Source organism: Callospermophilus lateralis, chromosome 17 (genome assembly GCF_048772815.1).
Source record: "Callospermophilus lateralis isolate mCalLat2 chromosome 17, mCalLat2.hap1, whole genome shotgun sequence".
Lineage (NCBI taxonomy): Eukaryota > Metazoa > Chordata > Mammalia > Rodentia > Sciuridae > Callospermophilus > Callospermophilus lateralis.
This window is the reverse complement of record NC_135321.1, coordinates 16068077-16086907: the sequence shown is the minus strand read 5'-3', so window position 1 is coordinate 16086907 and position 18831 is coordinate 16068077. Positions and strand designations below refer to the sequence as shown.

The following is an 18831-nucleotide window of genomic DNA, read 5'->3' as shown; positions in this document are numbered from 1 at the left end:
GCAGTCCCTGGCAGATGCTCCAGAGCTCAGGAGGCTGCAGCCTAAGCCACAGAGGCCCTGTCTGTCTTCTCTCTTCCTCCCCCGCCCCTCTCTCCTGGAGCCTGAACTCAGGATCTTGCCCCGGGTAAGCAGGTGCTGTACCACTCAGCTCCAGCCTCTCTTTTGAATGTTGATTGTGGGGAGGAGGAGGAGGAGGAGGAGGAGGAAGGGTTAGTCAGGATCTATTGTGTGAGGGCCTCAGATGTGGGCTGTTCAGCATCTCTAGTGGGAACCCCAAACCTCTACTGTAGAGGGCCACTGCTCAGTGGGGACAGACGTGGGACATCCCAGGCAGCCCCACCAAACCTGGCAGGCATTGCTGAGTTTCATTGCCCTGGTTTCTGCAGCTTTGTTAGGAAGTGAGCCTTCCATTCCAGAACTTTCCATATCCCAGTGTCTGGATGTGTTCTGGACATGGACGCTGTGGAGCAGCACGTGTTTATTTCTCATCGGCTCTGGATTTGGCCTTGCGTTACTGTGTATTTATTACTCGTCTGTGTCACCACGTTTTAAATTGTATGATGTCATGAGCAAACCGATATTCTTATAATTAGAAAGTTGGGAGACTTGTTTTTGCTTTGTTCTTTTAAATAAGCATAGCAACAAACACTCATGCTTATGAAAAATGTTCATTTCAAAGTTTTTACCTCAATAGTCTAGGTACATGACAATGGTATTGCTGGTACTCAGAACTTGTGCAAAGCATGTTCCATGAAACAAAAGCATTCCCCTTGCTTTGTAAGTTATGACTTGGTTTACCTAGACTGATATCCACGTTGTTGAATAGATTACCTAGATCGATTATCCACTATGTTAAATAGACAGGCCCCGACATCTTTGTGGTTTGTCTGTCTTATCTATTGAGTGTGAGACAATGGGCTAAATCAGGGATTAGCAAACTACATTTCATGGTCCTGCCATCCCTTTTTGTAAATAATTTATTGAACCACAGTCATGCCCATTCATTCATGTACTATTGGCTGTGTCTGGTTTCAAACTACAAGAGCAAAATTGAGTAGTTGCAGCAGAAATTTTATGGCCTTCAAAGCCTAATGTGTGTGTGTGTGTGTGTGTGTGTGTGTGTGTGTGTGTTTAAATGATTGCATTTATTTATTTATTTATTTTGGTTTTTAATTTTTTAGTTGTAGTTGGACACAAAATATTCATTTTCATGTGGTGCTGAGGATCGAACCCAGGGCCTCACACATGCTAGGCGAGTGCTCTACCACTGAGCCACAACCCCAGCCCCTAATGTGTTTTTTGTTAATCTTTTTTTAGTTGTAGATAGACACAAGATGTTTATTATATATGTATATATGTATGTTTGTATGTATTTTTCAATGTAATGCTGAGGATTGAACCCAGGGCCTCACACATGCGAGGCAAGAGTTCTACCACTGAGCTATGACTCCAACCCCCTAATATGTTTATTCTTCATCCCTGAATAGAAAAAGTTGACTGACCCATGGTCTAAATTTATATTGTGTGCCTAGGTATTTTACCCAAGCTACTCAGTTCCAATTTGTAGCAACCCGGATGGCGTAGTTAATTTTAGCATGCAACAATTATATTTCTCCAAGCTTTTTTACATGTAGGCAGTTTAAGTTTCCTGTACTGTGTGCATCAAAATACCCCTTTCTTTGTCTATTCTTAGATGTAGTAAAATTGGAACTGAAAAACCTCACTAGTGCCCCAGACGGTGAATTTTCTCAGTAAGGACTTTAGAATTTATGACTCACAGTATTTCAAATATCAGGAGAAGGCTACTTCATGTCTGTGTTAAGGACCACTTGCTCAGGGAGCACAGTGGCTTGGATAAGCAGGTTTATTTCCTGTAATTTACCTGGTATAACTGGAGGTCATATTTATATAGCAGGAGTGAAATCTTTCCACTTTGTGGCTACATAGTGACCATATCCTGATCTAATAGGAGTAAATGAGAAACTTTACTCCCTACAAAGTATTGGTTTTTATTTATCCTGATGAAAAGCTTAAACCTGAATTAAAATTAGAACTTCCATTTACTATATGTATACTAATATTTCATGTTAAGTGATTTTTTAAAAAAAGTCAACTTTATTAAAGTATAACATATAATCAGTGTATTTCCATTTTGTAGAAAAGCTCATTTATTTTATAGGAGACAGATTAGATTGTAGATTTTTTGAAAAACTTGTTCAGATTTATCAGTCTGTACTATAGGTTGAGCATCTCTAACCCAAAGTGTTTGGGATCAAAAGTGTTTCAGATTTTGGATATTTTTGGAATTTGAAATATTTGCATAGACTTTCACTCATTTGTTTTCAGATTAGGGATGTTCAACCTGTCTTCCTTTTTCTCTTTCCCTTTCCTTTCTTCTTTCTCCCTTCTGGGCACTTGCATATCACAGGTATGACGTGCACTTCTGAAACTGAAAACAGGTCATCATTCACACTCTGGCATGCTGAACCCGGGGAATGTGTTTGTTCTTCTATATGTACCTCTCTCCTTAATTTAAAAAAATACTTTCCAAATTGCATATAATTTGATATGAACAATGTATATGAAACTATGCCTTACAGATGCTTTTGGTTTGATAGAAAGAGAAGAGAGAAATGTTTTAAAAGCAAAAGTTAGTGTAAGAGTTGGGTGTCTAAGAGGAATCGCAAGGGAATATTTAGTTACTAAATGAGACCTTTGAATTCAGATTTCAGCTCGGTGCTTATTGAGGCCCAGTGACTGGAGTGAACAATGAAATACAGTCCCACACTGGAAAAGGTTAGAGGATAGAAATGAATTAAAAATTGAAGCTCAGCATGATGTGTAGAAGAGAGGGCTCAAACTTATATCTAGGATCCAAAGAAGCAAAGACTTAAGGGCCACTCTTTCATGGGAGATTGGCAGGGGATGGGAGATGCCAGGGAAAGCTTCACAGAAGAGACTACCCGGAATGGTGTTCGAAGAATATACAGGAGGTATTTGTCCATGAGCTGAGCAGTCAGAAGGAGGATAGATCTGGTTGGTACAAACAGCATGCTACATGATCAGTGCCTGTAGACACCTAGTTCTGAGCATTTTGAGCAAAAGCATGTGGAGGGAGGTTGGGATTGGGGAGCGGTCAAGTCCAAGGCCTCAGATCTCACTCCTGTTATATGGGTGTCAGGCAGAGGAGTGACCCTCACAATGTGCAATCCCAGTGGTTTGCTCTGGTAGGTGTATGGGATGTGGATGGGAGGAAGAGAAGACCATGGGTGGCTGGAGAGGTCAGGAAGGGTTTGAATGGACCTCAGGGAGATCAAAAGCTGCCCCCACCCCCACACCTCTTTCCACATGTTTTTATTGGTGCATTATAATTGTACGTAATGGTGGGATTTACTGTTTACATATCTGTACATACACACAATATGACAGTGTAGTTTGACCAGTATCACTCCCTAGCACTTCTCCCATTCTTTTCCTCCTCTCAATCCCCCGTCCCTTTCCTGTTCTGATCTCTCTTTGATTTCTTTTGAGATCCCTACCCAGCCCCCACCTTTTAAATTCCTTTTTCCTCTCTACCTTCCACATATGAGAGAAAACATATGACCCTTGACCTTCTGGGTTTGACTTATTTCACTTGAAATAATGGTCAGTGGTTCTATCCATTTTCTTGGAAATGATATAACTTCATTTTTCTTTATGGTTGAATAAAATTTCATTGTGAGTATATGTATCTATCTCACATTTTCTTTATTCATTCATCCACTAATATCTAGGCTGGTTCCATAGTTTGGCTGTTGTGAATTGTGCTACTATAAACATGGGTTTGCATGTATCACTAGTATGATGGCTTTATTCTTCAGGATAAATACTGGGGAATGGAATAACTCAGACACCTGATGGTTCCATGCCCCATCTTTTAAGGAAACTCCATATTGATTTCCATCGGGGTTGCACTAATTTACAGTTCCACCAACAGTGTAAAAGTTCCTTTTTCTCTGTATCCTCTCCAGCATTTATTAGTGTTTTTATTCTTGATGACTGCCCTCTGACTGGAGTGAGATGAAATCTCAGTGTAGTTTTGCTTTGCATTTCCCTAGTTGTAATGATGTTGGACATTTTTTCATGGTTGTTGGCCATTTGTATTTCTTCTTTTGAAAAGTGTCATTTGCACGTTTCTCAATTGGGTTTTTAAATTTTTTTGTTAAGCTTTTTGATTCTTTATGTATTCTAGATATTAATCCACTGTCAGAAAAGTAGTCTTCTTTAATGTCCTTGTCTTCTTTAGATTGTGGACAGTTGCAGAGGCCAGGAAGTTGATTTTGTGGAACACTTAAGTAGCAGTGGCTGTGAAGACTCTCTTGCATCTGAATTTACATACTCTGTGCTCTTCCATTCCGTGGGGACTCTGTGTCCCTCCATCTCCAGCCCCTTTTTGGACCACTCAGGAGTATCTTCAGCTTTTCTCAATAGTTTTCAAAATCATGAAGCATGCCAAGGTACCTCTTACCACAGTAGATAAAGCACAATTATCCAACCCCACCTTCCCTGCTGCCATTTTTCTCCTCCGCTTCCCTTTACCACGTCTCCCTGAAGCAGTTTTCTGTCCTTGCACTCCCCTGTGTCTTCCCAGCTAGACTCTGATCTTCCCTGTTGACCAACACACTGAGGAGGTCTCCAGTGACTTCCACGCCTTACTCTTTGCTACTTGGTAACCAGCAACATTCTTCTAACAGAGATCTGGGTCAAAAAATTTGGAACGATCCTTTGTCCCTTCTGCTCTCCCCTCTGTCACTCCCATTCCCCTATCCACAAATTCTGCAGCTTGCTACCTTCTAGCCATTGAGCTTCACTGCCTCCTCACTGGTTTCTCAGAAGCCGCACTTGACAGCTAGAATGGCACATCAAACATGTAGGTCATATGACTCCTCCACTCAGTCTCTCCAGTGTCTTCTCCATGACCATCTCCCGGCCTCACCGTAGACCATGGATCTTCCAATCTGTTCTCTGACCTCCTTTCTCCCCTGTCCTTGCTCCATAGAAAACTGAATAAAAGACATGACTGGGTAAGTCACTAAAGAAATAGAGACCAGAGAGTACACAGAGGGAGTTCAGCATCACTTGCCTTGAAGAAAAAGGGAAATATATTTTACGGATCACTTGGGCAGAGTTGAACAACAATGAGCTGGGATTAGAGACTCTCAGGAAGAAGTTGAAACACCTAAACCATCGTTAGACATTAGTTAAATAAATGATGTCCATTTATACAATGTAATACACTGCACTCATTAAAAAGAATGCAAACATGTTAAAATATATGTAGATGTGTGTCCTTCATCAGTGAAAATGATCAGATGGAAAAAACTAACGTCAGCTCATTTTTATAAATACTGATGAGTATATATATTCAGAATAGAAATGGGAAGGATCTATTACTAGAAATTGACAATGGTTGGGTGGCCATCTTTATTCTCTCATTTTGAAATACGCATTTTTTACTTTTACAGTAAAGGAAGGCCACAGTATTTAAAAGTGCCTTATATATTTTAGGTTGGAACTGGAAGCTGCTGGGCAGGAATTCCCTCAATTTCCTGGTCTCTTTCTCCCCGACCCGCTACTTACTCTATCAGGCTTTGCACCTGTCTCGGGGTGGGCCTCTGCTCAGGCCACAGGAAGAGCTGCTCTTCCTTCTGCCGGAGCTCTCCCGCCTCCCTGCCCTTGACTCCTGGCCTGTCCTCTTTCAGTCTTTTTGTCATCAGTACTTAAACATGCTTATGTCTCACCTGCCCTCTGAAAAATAGGCAGTGCTTGGGCTGTGTTTGGTGCTTAGTCCTAACCTTATCAGCTTGTGATTACTTTGTAGACCTCCTTATTTTCTTCTGATGGAGAATTATTCTTCATTATCCTTTCATTCACAGTATTTACTGACTATTTAATGTGCTACAGAGAAGAGTCGTTCACGCAGGCTCTGGTGAACAAGGCTAGGGGGCTGGAAAACAGGTCATGGTTGCTAAGAGCCCAGGTGTCGGAGGGGCCTTACCACGCGGGAGTTTTAGAGGTCCATTACATCTGTTACATATTTTGATTGTCATGGCAGCTCCATCTCACCCAGGAATTGAACTGTCACTTTGTAGCCATCTTGGTTATCAGATTGACTATTGTGGTTGTAGGGCTTGTGTTCAAGTAACCTTTATTTTACTAGTAATGGCCCCAAAGTGTGAGAATAAGTGACGCCAGCAGTTCAGGTATGCCAGAATGCTTCATGCAAGTGAAAAGGTGAAAATACTATGAGATCTTTTGAGAGACTGACTACATGCACATAACTTTCAGTATGTTAAATTGTTATAATTGTATATTTTGTTGTTGAATTTTTCACTGTGACTCATTTATTAATTAAACTCTCATAGGTATGTATTTACAGATTGTCTCCCACTTGAGATGGTTTGACTTACATTTCAGCTTTCTAGTGGGTTTATTGAGGTATTAAATGCATTTTCCACCTATCGGTTTATGGGGATATAGCCCCTTTCTAAGTCAAGGAACCTCTGTATAGGAAAAGATGTGATATCTGTGGGGTTTGGTGCTACCTGAGGCTTTAAGACACCTGTTGGGAAACTTGGAACATGTCCCTGGCAACAAAGTGGGGGGTAGAGGCTGTGTATCTGCAGAACAGAGTCCCTGTGGAAGGGTTTGGAGTTTAGGAGTTAACGTCTAAAGGAACTGCTGCTGTGGTAAATTATAAAATTAAATTGTAGAATTAAAATGTAGAATTGGTTTGGCTTTTCTTTTTTCATAAAAAAAAGTGTTAGGATAGAGCTGAAGGAGGTGGATCAGCATGACTTGAGGTTGATCTGTACAGCCTTTAACCTTGGGTTTGTGGGTGTTTCTGAAGTGTGATGGCTGTTGAGGAGGCTCTTTGCATGATGGTGTGAGGCAGATGCCTCTTGGGGGTAAGGTGGAACTCTCAGGAAAAGGTGAAGCAGCTATTTCTCCAGGTGGTGTGACATTGTGGCTTTCCTCAAACCTCTTCAGAGTCACCTGCAAAAGAAAAAGACCTGGAAAAGAAGAAACAAGAAGAAACCTGTTATCAGAGTGGGAATGTCCAATTGTGGGAGAGTCCACAGTGAGCCAGGACACACTCTCAAGAGCCATCTGGAAGTAGTGGCCGTCAGAGTCTGCACCCCAGGGCCCAGAATGGGCCCGTGCTGGGGACTCAGCAGAGGGCTCTGGCCAAAGGAGAAAGGCTTTCTGTTCTGAAAGATGCCAAGATAAGGGAGAGGTTGGAGAGGAAGCTTAGGAAGGGCTCCCACATGTTTGCTGCATTTGTTATTTGACTAAAGTTTTATGTGAACATTTTGGGGACCTTGCCAGGTTATAAATTAGCTGTTTCTTTAAAGATTTAAAAATAAAACTAACTCAGAATTGAGCAGGAAAACTTGGTCCTTTTCTCTGACTGTAGTTAACTATACAAAGTCCACTCAAAGCCTTGGTTCCCTCAGTATCTGCTTTCACTGCATTGGAAATAGGACGAGTATGGCCTTAAAATCAAAGAAACAGTTGCTGCTACCACTGCTGCTGCAGGAGGCTGAGGCAGGAGGATTGCAAGTTCAAGGCCAGACTCAGCAACTTAGCAAGAACTTGTCTCAAAATCAAAACAGTGGAGGTGTAACTCAGTGATAGAGTGCTTGCATATCATGCAGGAGACCCTGGTTTCAATCCCCAGAAGTGGGAAGAAAAATCTCAGAAACAGAATTACCTACTTTGCATTTTCTTCACATCATTTTTCCATTTTTGTTGTTCCCAGTGTCACTGAGTAGCCATAATGAACTCATAAAATTTGAATATAGAAGTTATGAATACAATTAGAGCACCTTGAATAAACTAATATTAGGGCAGGGGTTGTAGCTCAGTGGTAGAGTGCTTGCCTAGCATGTGTGAGGCACTGGGTTTGATCCTCAGCACCATATAAATATAAATAAATAAAATAAAGGTGTTGTGTTAAAAAAAAAAAAAAAAGATTTAACGGAGAAGAAGAAAGTCAGCTTTAGCACACTTACTTAGCGTGCTGAGGCCCTAGAGCACCAGAAAGAAAGAGAGCCATTTGTTTTGTTGGGTCGTAGGAACCTACAGGCTTGATCTGGGTGCTAGTGCTTAAACTTCTCATCTTGTCACTAGTGATCTGAAGCTGTGCTCTGTTTGGGCTTCATTTCTGCATGTTTTCATAAAGACCAGGAAAGGGGGATGCACTGCCTTTGACATCATCAGCTCTCTGAGAAGAGACCTAGCCTGGCTGCTCCTCCCTCCCGCCACCGAGGGTCTCCTCGCAAGCACTGTTCTGTTGAAATTTTGCTATTGTACTCCCACGTACTGGTTGTTGAACCCGCACCCCTGGAAGAGCCCTTGCCTCTAGCATGTTCCTGTCGTCCCTGTCTCCAGTGACCTTCTCTTCTCTCCTGATGCAGCAAATGAAGAAGCACCCGTGCCGCCAGTGTGACAAGTCTTTCAGCTCCTCGCACAGCCTGTGCCGCCACAATCGGATCAAGCACAAAGGCATCAGGAAGGTGTACACCTGCTCGTAAGTCGCTGTCGCTGCCACTAAAGCACAGGGAGGGACTGTCCTGAAGGGTTTCATATTTCACCAGGAACTTTTGATTCCTCCTCTTCTGCGCCAGTTTCTAAATTCCTGTCTTAGCTATATTCTGTTTTGGCCTTGGGTGTTTCAATTGGGTTTTTTAATTGAAATTTCAACAGAACAACGCCTGCGAGAAGACCCTCACTAGTCATGCTTAACAATACTGGAATACTTTCTTGCACACCCCGTGTATATGCTCACGTTATTCAGTGGCATGTATGTATTATTAGAGCATTATAGGCATACATAATAGTTGGGTCATTTTGACAAAATCATACATGCATGGAACTTGATTTACTCCATTTCAGATCCCAATCCCCCACCATTTCCCTCCCTTCCTCTCCCTGTTCTCTTTCCTCTCCTCTACTGATCTTCCTCTTGTTTATTTATTTTTGATTTATACATAAAGGTGGAATTCACTATGGCGTATTTATATGTGCACAGAGTGTGGTTTTGTTGGGTTCATTCTGCGTTTCCTCCCCTTTCCCATTCCCTCCCTCCTCCCATCCACCTCCTTCATCTGCTCCACTGCTCTTCCCTATACCCTATGACATCCAGCCACCTCTCCACCTCCTCCCCATATTTTGCTGTTGCTTCCATATATGAGAGGAAACATTCAACCCTTGATTTTCAGAGTCTGGCTTGTTTGGCATATATTTTTATTACTGAGGATTTGGGGAAAGGGGTTGGTTTTTTTGGCCTGCGATGAATGAGCCACCTAACTCTGGTTCCTATGAAGTGGTTGGTCTTGCCACGTTGATTTGGTGGGGTGGTTTACTTGGGATCAGAGGAGGCCCAAAGAGGGCCAGTCATGGATTCAGTACTGGACCAGGTCTTGGGCACTTTGGCTACCATCTGCCACTAGGGCAAGTAGCCTTTTCCCAGCACACACCCTTGGCTGGGATCAAACTGATGTGAGGCACGGAGTGGCCAACGCAAATCCCACGTCAGTGGCTGGTCAGAAACTGCTTTGTATGTGAAGACCAGGCTGCGTCACATTGTTAGAGGAGAGTCTTCCTCACACACTGCACCAGAACATGTGTGAAGTGAGCTGAGAGAACACGGCACTTCTCACTAGAGAGGGCACTCGGGGACCCTGAAGACAGAGAGCCAGTGTGTAATGCAGCAGGAACGTGAGCCAGGAGGGTGGCTGGCCTCGTGATGAAGGCAGTCGTGAGGTTGGCTCTCAGATCAGCAGGAGTTTGCTGGGACTTGGTGAGTGAGGGAAAGTTTCCTGGGTAGCAAAACACAGGAAGGAAATTGAAGCGGGGAGTGGTCTTGGTGAGGTGAGAATGTTCTACAAATACTGTGTTTCAAGACTGAGCCAAAAGAATCAGAATCTAGCTGGGTATGTGGCACAGGACTGTGATCCCAGATACTCTGAGGCTGAGGCAGGAGGATCACAAGTTTGAGGCTAGCCTCAGCAACTTCGTGAGACTCCGTCTCAAAATAAAAAAGTCTGGGGATGTAGCACAGAGCTCTTGCCTAGTGTGTGTGAGGGCCTGGGTTCAATCCCCAGCATGGGGGGCGGGGGAGATGACACACTTGGTCAGAATCTGGAGGGATGCCCTGGTCTCCTTTACAATTACTTTGTTTCCATCCTGGTGATGTCACCCCAAGGTGGTGAAAGGCTGGGATTCTCCAGCTGATTTACTGCCAGCAAATCCCTTCATAACACATAGTGCTTGCTCATGGTGCTGGCCAGCTCCTGATGCTGCTGGAATCATCAGGGTTTGAGTCCTGTCCTTGCGAAATCCTCAGAAACCTTTTCAAAGGAGGCAGATTTGGTGCTCAATAAGACCCCGGTGCCTTTCATCCCCCTTCCCTGCTGTGGTATTCTTGGTGTTTGACATATGTTATCCATAGTCACCAGGGCCCTTAACCTTTCTTAAACCTGTTTTTGGCCTGTTTCATTAAGATGACAGTAATTCATATCTTTCAAAGAAAGGATCTTTTTAATCTAGTATTTTTTTCCCCAAAATTAAATGAGAACGTAAGTAAATTAGCTACCCTGGATATCTGTTCAGTTTTCTTCGTCCTGATCTACTGATGTACAACCCATTTGGTGCTGTGATTGTGAACGCGCTGCCTCTGTTTTGATGAGGAGGCTGGGCCACATGTTCCATCTTGTCACAGCAGAGTAGCCTGGGAGAATTGATATCAGCAGGACAGGGTCCAAGAGGGACTGTCTTTAGGCTGACACATCTATTGTGATGTAAATTCTGAAGGGACTCTCTGAATCATTGTAAAGGAAACTTGGAAATTTTAAATTCTACATTTTAAAATTAAGATCATTTAGGGTTGGGGTTGTCGCTCAGTGGTAGAGCGCTCGCCTAGGCAATTGTGAGGTACCGGGTTCCATCCTCAGCACCACATAAAGATAAATAAATAAAAAAAGGTATTGTGTCCATCTAAACTCCAAAAATAAATAAATAAATAAATAAAAATTTAAAAATCAAGACCATTTAGAATTAACAAACTAAGTCCTACTTTGACCAAACCTACGAAATAAATACTCTGTCTGAAACAAATTGGGCTGGTCCGGTAAGGAAAGAAAAAAACCAAAACTTTCCCAGTGTCCAGGAGCCCCCACTATGCAGAGCAGCACTGCTCATCTTGCTTTGAGCCCCTGGTGCGGTGCAGCCCCTCGGGAGGTGTGTGTGTGTGTGTGCGGTTGGTGGTGCAGCCCTCCGGTGCCAAGTGCCGCTCCTCAGCGGCGGCCTCTCTCCCTGTGCTCCGCAGGCACTGCCCGGACTCGCGGCGGACCTTCACCAAGCGGCTGATGCTGGAGAAGCATATCCAGCTGATGCACGGGATCAAGGACCCTGACCTGAAAGAAATGACGGAAGCCACCAACGAGGAGGAGACGGAAATAAAGGAAGACACCAAGGTCAGACATTGCTGCTGGCTCTTGTGTGGCTGGCTTTCCCTATTCTGTCTCTAAATCTCCATTTGTGTGTACAGTTTCACGATTTAAAAAACCTACACTATGTGTAAAGGTGTAAAATAATGGCTAATTTAACCCCTCAGCTTCTCCTGAAAGATAACCTTTGTTCCTCTGTATCCTTCTGGAAAACAGCTTGAGGGATCTACTTGCATAGATAACTTGCCAAATTTTATGTTGACTTACAACAGTTGTCTTTTAGAGGAATATGTTAAAGCTAGATTCTTTTTTTTTTTTTTTTTTTGGCAGTGTATCATTCCTCATAACAAATAAAGCAATTCCTTAACTCTCTTTAGAATGGATAAAAGATAAGATCACAAATTTGTGCCTTGTTCTTACATTAGTAGGTAGTGGACTTCAGTCAGCCTGCAGTGCATACCCGTACACAAGCCTGCGTGCAAGGCATTGTGCTGTGCCAAGTGGTCCTGAAATCGAGGGATGACTGTTCAGCAGCCATTACTGGCCCTGGCACCCAGCTGAGTCTGGGTACTGCCAAAAGCAGTTTACCCCAAAGTGCTTTCAGTCAGTTAATTGTTGAGATAAACCTCATCAGAATACCAGTCAGAGTAGGGTTGCAACAAGACGCTGGCCTTCCCCCAGGAAGTTAAAGAATGCACATGCAGAAGGAGCTTTGGGTCAAGGTAGTGTGAGAGAAGTGCCCTGGGAATAGGGCAAAGGCCACTGGGCCTCAGGAGGAAGTACCTCTTGGTTTTGGGTTTGTGGCAGTGAAGGGATATGATGTAGGCAGGGATTTAGAAGTTGGAATGGAGGGAAAAGATAGATCCAGCAGGAAGTTGAGTGAGGACATGGAGGGCTATTGCCGGTGGTGGAGCAGGTGCTGGCCAGGTGGACCCTGCAGTGGCTCCTCAGCTTCACATAGTGAAAGCAAGAGCCCCAGCATTCTGTCTCCCACAGGGTCCTCTACAGTCCCCCTTCCCTCCCTGACTTCATCCACAGTGGACACCTGAGCACTCAGGCCTGTTTCCCCCTAGCACCTTTACCCTCAGCTTCGTGGATCTGGGCCTCTGCCCTTCCCTGTGTCAGGTCCCTGTTTGCCTGTCACTTGTCACCATGGCCTCCCCTGGCTCACTTAACCAGCCCCCCTCACCTAACACTCCCTGCATGTCCGCTCCACCCCCTGTTTTGTCGTCCTGGGTGTGACTCCTCCTAGATTCCTTGTTCTGTTTGGGGTTGACCTGCACCACTGGATCAGAAGTGCCACAGTAGCAGCGACTTGTTTGTTCCCTGCCGTCCCCCCTCCACCCCAAGTGGAGCAATGCCTGGGAATTTGGGAACTCCATCCTGTTAGGGGTGAAGGAACCTTGTAGGGTCCCCAAGCCCACAGCACACAGTATGCTGGCAGCTCCAAAGGCGTTGATCCGCCGCCCAGCAGGGCGTTTTCGGTTGTGTGCTCTGACTTGTGTTTTTCCTCACAGGTTCCCAGCCCCAAGCGGAAGTTGGAAGAGCCGGTTTTAGAGTTCAGGCCTCCCAGAGGCGCCATCACTCAACCCCTGAAAAAGCTCAAGATCAACGTCTTCAAGGTGCACAAGTGCGCCGTGTGCGGCTTCACCACCGAGAACCTGCTGCAGTTCCACGAGCACATCCCCCAGCACAAGTCGGACGGCTCCTCCTACCAGTGCCGCGAGTGCGGCCTGTGCTACACGTCGCACGTGTCCCTGTCCCGGCACCTCTTCATCGTGCACAAGCTCAAGGAGCCGCAGCCCGTGTCCAAGCAGAACGGGGCCGGGGAAGACAGCCAGCAGGAGAACAAGCCCAACCCCGAGGACGAGGCCGCGGACGGCGTGGCGTCCGACCGCAAGTGCAAAGTGTGCGCCAAGACCTTTGAGACGGAAGCTGCCTTAAACACGCACATGCGGACACACGGCATGGCCTTCATCAAATCCAAAAGAATGAGCTCCGCCGAGAAATAGCGCAGGCACTCCCCGGAAAACCCCTGTCCACATTGGAATTCAAAAGACAGAAAAAGGACATTTTTTGTTACAAAAAGTTTGCAGTATAATAGAGTTAACAGTACTGTCTAGGCTGTTGCAATATATTCTCTTTCAATGTACCTTCCTCACCTCCTTGGATATATCCTCGATAAGTATTACAACAGTATTTGAGTTTAAAAGAGTTTGTATATATTTAAATGAATAACTTTTTATACTCTTTGTTACATGTTTGTATCAGTATTTAGTGGAAAATGTTTTTTGAGTTTTTTTGGGTTAAAATTTTTCTTTTTTGTACTGTTTCTTTAAAACAGAGTTCTTAGTAACAGGGGCAGTTCCTGAATTCAAAAAGACCATTTTGTATGTTACACATTTGAATGGGTTAACAAATTACAGGCTAACATAATGCCTTTTTTTAGTGTTTTTAATTTTTAGAATTCACTACATAAATTGTAGGTGATCGTGGGTCTCAAAAACACTAGAAACTTCTAAGTGTCTTAGCACTATCCTCAGCGTGCCTGCCCCAAGTGGGCCAGGGCGCGGCTGGACACCCGCACTCCAGCTCAGAGTGGCAAGGCTCGGTCAGAGCCACCAGCTTGATCAAAGCAGCCTTGTGGTCCCTTCTTTCCCAGCAGTGGCCGAGCAGGCCAAGAATCCTGTAAGCGTGGTGGGTTTCCTTAATTCCATTTTGAGGAATGGGGAAGAAAGGAATTAATTCTAACGGGGGAAAATATGGGGTTCATTGTTCTCTAGGGAAATGTCCAAGGCTGATTTAAAGAGCACAAGGAGATCAAGCTACGAAAGGGCTGGACTACTGTAAAAGTTACAAATCCGTAGTTAGATCAGTAGATGTCTAGTCAGGTTTTTGTCACATAACTTATTAACTATCACACAGACACAACTAAGAATATCAAGTATTTCTCTGACTCTTGACAGGGAGAAAAAAGTCGCAGTTGACTTAACCCTTTAGCTGTCTAAACAGTTGGTGTTTCCTGTTCTGGGTGCTACTGCCAAACGTTCTGGTACTTAGAGTTGGGATGCACAACTTCAACCACCGACTTGGCAACGCAGCAGCCTACATATTGCAATTGGCCATTAGATGAAGCACTGAGCCACCTGGGTTTGTTCAGTCATTTCAATAAGTACAGCTCTCATCCGTAGTTCTGCTTTATTGAAGCGCTGCAGAGGTACTCTTCTGTCCCTTCCGTTTATAGTTCTCTGGGAGTTATCATTTTTTGGGTTTTGTTTTGTGTTTTCCTTTGCATTTTATATTTATCCCTGAACATGTTTTGTATTTTTTTTTTTTTTCTAAGAAAAGAAATTCTTTTGTGTATATATAGATACTTGCATGATAGACTGTAGCCAACGTTCGGTTCCTCAAAAGGTCTTGCTGCTGTCAGGTGTTATGACTACATCCATCATAACTGTATTACACACATTTCATATGTAAATAAACGTGGGACATTTGGCCCTTGTGCTTCTGTGAGAGAGTTATTGATGGTGGGTCTCTGACATCTTCATGAAGTTTAGGAAGTGATTAATTGCTGGGACAGGCTACAGGATATTGCAGAATTCTTCCACTCAGAAGAACAGCGTATTTGTTCTCATTGGTGATCAGCTATTTTGTCACTTTCTTGTTGACTCCATCAGTACATCGGTACAATCCAAGGGTGTGATTAAGTATTCCTCAACTTGAAATTCAATTGCTGTTACTTGTTATGGTTATATTTGTATTGCTCTAAGTTGTATTCATAGCACTTTCACATGTTTCTGCATTTGAACCTTGCAATAAACCTGTGTGATGGGCTGCACAGGTCTGTATAGCCTAGTTTTACAGTTGAGGAAGCTGAGCTCAGATTAACTTCTTTGCCTAAGCCCTCATAGCTGGTAAGTGGCTTTGCATAGTAGAACCCAAATATTTTGCTCTAAATCTAGTGCTCGCTCTATGTGGTTATGTACATATTGACAAATATTCATTTATTCAACAAATAAAAAGTATGTGCAAAACACGATACTAGAGCTTTTGTTTTTGGCACTGTGGCTTTTATAAGATAACCTGAAAGTCTTTCTATTCTGAAATACCATGCCTGGTACATGAAAGTCTCTAAAAACATCTGGAGTTCCAGAAAGAATAGCAGCAAAATGATACCTAACAAAAGTGAGAAAAGGGAAAACATAGGCTTAGATTACATGGCATAGACCACTTCTTTTTCCAAAACACATTTTCTGCAAATTTCCTAACTCCTACCACACTAAGTAGTCCAAAGAACAACTGTCCCATCCCAAAGGTCTGGTGGGTGCTTTTCACCAGTGTGATTCACCCCAGAATATTTGATCAATAGTGAAATTTCCTCTTGAAAACTTAGGGCAGCCAATATTAATATAAAAATTCACATTAATATATGCATGCTGAAAGTACTTAAAAAAAAAACAAATACATACTTGGAAAGAGAAAAAGAGGGAGATATGCCTGAAGAACTTTATAAAATATGACTTGGAGGAACACTTGACCTACCCCAAAGGGTAGTCTGCAAATAAACAGGGATATGCTAGATGGGCAATGCTATCCATGCCATTTAGTTTGCACGCACACACGCAGATACAGAGACCCTGCAAACTTAAGGTGCTGTAAAGATTCCAGATTGTGATTCTTAATTTTAGCATAAATTTTCTAAAATGAGAAACCGTACACTTAGTTACCTTAAAAACTTGGCCCCTTCTCAGGCATAATTTGTTCTTTTGTTTAAATTAATTCCCCACTGTTCTTGTTTTTACTGAAGTAGTTTTTTTAAAATGATTTTTTTTTCAATTATGAACCTCACATCCTCATTGAAATTGTAAGCCACTGGGACACGACTATATGAACTTCTCTGTAAAGCAAAAAACTATAGTAGATACACTAAACAGAAAGGATTTGAAGCACAGTGCGTCAGAAATCCATAAGACCAAAAGGGAAGATAGCAGAGAATAAACAAAGTATAGCCCATAAAATCACAAAATAAATTACAAAATGGCAGCAAGTCCTTATCTCTTAGTGACAAGTAACTACTTTTGAATGTGAATGGATTATATTTCCCAATTAAAAGATAGTGATTAAGTTAAAAAAAAAAAAAGCCAGGTGTAGGGGCACACACCTGTAATCCCACTGACTCCAGAGACTGAGACCAAAGGATTGCAAGTTCAAGGTCAACTAAAGCAATTTATTGTGATCCTGTCTCAAAATGCTCTGTTTTAGGAAACTGACTCTCCTCACTTTTATAAGGATACACAGAGACTGAAAGTGAAGGGATGGGAAAAGATATTCAGTGCCAATGGAAACCAAAAGAGAGCTTTAAGCTTTTTATTTAACCAAGATGGACTTAAAGCCAAAAGTTTTAGGAGAGGGGGAGGAAACTGGGCATGGTGGCACATACCTATAATCCTAGCATCTTGAGAGACTTGAGGAAGGAGGAACACAAGTTCGAGGACAACCTGGGTGATTTAGCAAGAACTGTTTAAAGTGTTTTTCAATTAAAAATTTAGCTAATGCTGGTACAGTGGTGCATGCCTATAATCCCAACAGCTCGGGAGGCTGAGGCAGGAGGATTGCTGGTTCAATGCCAGGGAAAGTGAGGCGCTAAGCAACTCAATGAGACCCTGTCTCTAAATAAAATACAAAATAGGGCTGGGGATGTGGCTTAATGGCTGAGTTCAATCCTCAGTACTCATGCCCCCCTGCCAAAAAAAAAAAAAAAAAAAAAAAAAAATTAGCCAAGGATGTAACTGGTGGTAAAGCACCTCTGGGTTCAATCCCAAGTAAAAATAAAAAATGAAGTGTAGTTAAAGTCCAATGTTTCCTTATTCATTTCCTGTTGGCTGTATTCATTGTTGAAAGTGGGGTGTTAAAGTCCTCTACTATTTCAGTATTAGTTTATCTTTCTCTCCAAATCTATTAATATTTTCTTTATATATTTAGATGTTGGTGCATATATATTTACAATTGGTATAACCTCTTGATGAACTGTCTCCTTTATCATTGTATAATTTGTGTGTGTGTGTGTGTGTGTGTGTGTGTGAGAGAGAGAGAGAGAGAGAGAGAATGGGGATTGAACTGAGGGCTTCACATGTGCTAGGCAAGTGCTCACCACTGAGTTATATACTCAGCCCCTTTTTCATTTTGAGATGAGCAACATGACCATCAGAATAAACATGGTTTTTAAGAACACAGGAAATTTCTCCAGAATTGATCATTTGTTTAGACCACAAAACAAATCTGAACAAATTTAATAGTATTGAAATTATATCAATGTCTTTTCTGACCACAATGGATATGAAACTAGTAATAATAGAAATCTTGGAAATTTTTCAAGTATATGGAAATTGAACATGCTGCCAAAAAAAAAAAAAAAAAAAAAAAAAAAAAAAAAAAAAAGAATGACTCAATAAGAAATAAAAAAGTCTTGGAACAAATGAAAACAGAAACACAACATACCAAGATTATGGGATGCAGCAAAAGTACTACAAAGAGGGAAATTAATAGCCCTAACTTCCTATATCTCTGCAAAGAGCCTCTCTGCTACCAGAAGTTTTGAGGCTAGCCAGTTGTAATCCTGTAGTCACCATTACCCCTAAATCACTCATTCTGAACAGTCCAGCCTCAGTCAACGTGGTTTGGGTGTGAGGCTGAATTTGAGACTTGGCTATTGTGTTCTCTTCACATTGACTGCCATGTCCGGAGCTGCCACATAGGAGATGAGCGCCCCCTAACTTTGAGCGATGGGAATGTGGAGATGGGGCGAGCCAGCTGTGGGCTGTGTGTGTGAGCTGTGAGCATCTCAAGCGGACAAAGCGGACTGGACTGACAACGCAGCTCTTTCTGGACCATGCACGTAGGTGTCCCTTTCGCTCGCTCTGCCTTTGATCATCACACCGCACATGAGATGGGCGTGGCCTTCCAAGATGTCAGTCAACCTGCTGACCGGCAAGACATCAGGAAGCTAGACTCAACCTCCTGAAAACTGACCCCTCGCCCCATTTAAATGGCTTCTCCCCAATAAAACCGGGTTCAGGCCTGCTCTTTCTCTTTCTTGCCGGCCTTGCCTCCTTTGTGAGAGCTGGGTCAGAGGAGCTGTCACAGAACTCAAAGAAAAAGGCCTTTCTCTGTCTCTGTGTGATTAGTTCACCCGTGGTGACCCTGACTGGTTGAGTTGTGTGTCACCATACTGCCAGTTTCCCCTGAGGATTCTCTTTTCTCACTCATTGTCCCACTTTCCCATCCTGGTGGATTTGGGTGAACATTTTAGTAAAAAATACTTTCAGATGATAAAAGC

The 18831-nt window shown here is 43.0% G+C and overlaps 1 protein-coding gene across 16 annotated transcripts in view; it reads left to right on the top strand.

Annotated features, from left to right (window-relative positions):
• The window catches only part of Znf532 (zinc finger protein 532), a 106487-nt gene extending 91497 nt beyond the window's left edge, over nt 1–14990 (top strand). For all 16 annotated transcript variants that reach the window (XM_076837313.2, XM_076837309.2, XM_076837307.2 and 13 more), the window contains 3 exons: nt 8460–8572; nt 11372–11519; nt 13010–14990. In XM_076837313.2, the coding sequence (XP_076693428.1) occupies nt 8460–8572; nt 11372–11519; nt 13010–13504 (756 nt within the window). In that variant the 3' untranslated portion in view covers nt 13505–14990. The remainder of the gene's footprint in view (nt 1–8459; nt 8573–11371; nt 11520–13009) is intronic.
• The last annotated feature ends 3841 nt before the right edge of the window (nt 14991–18831 follow it).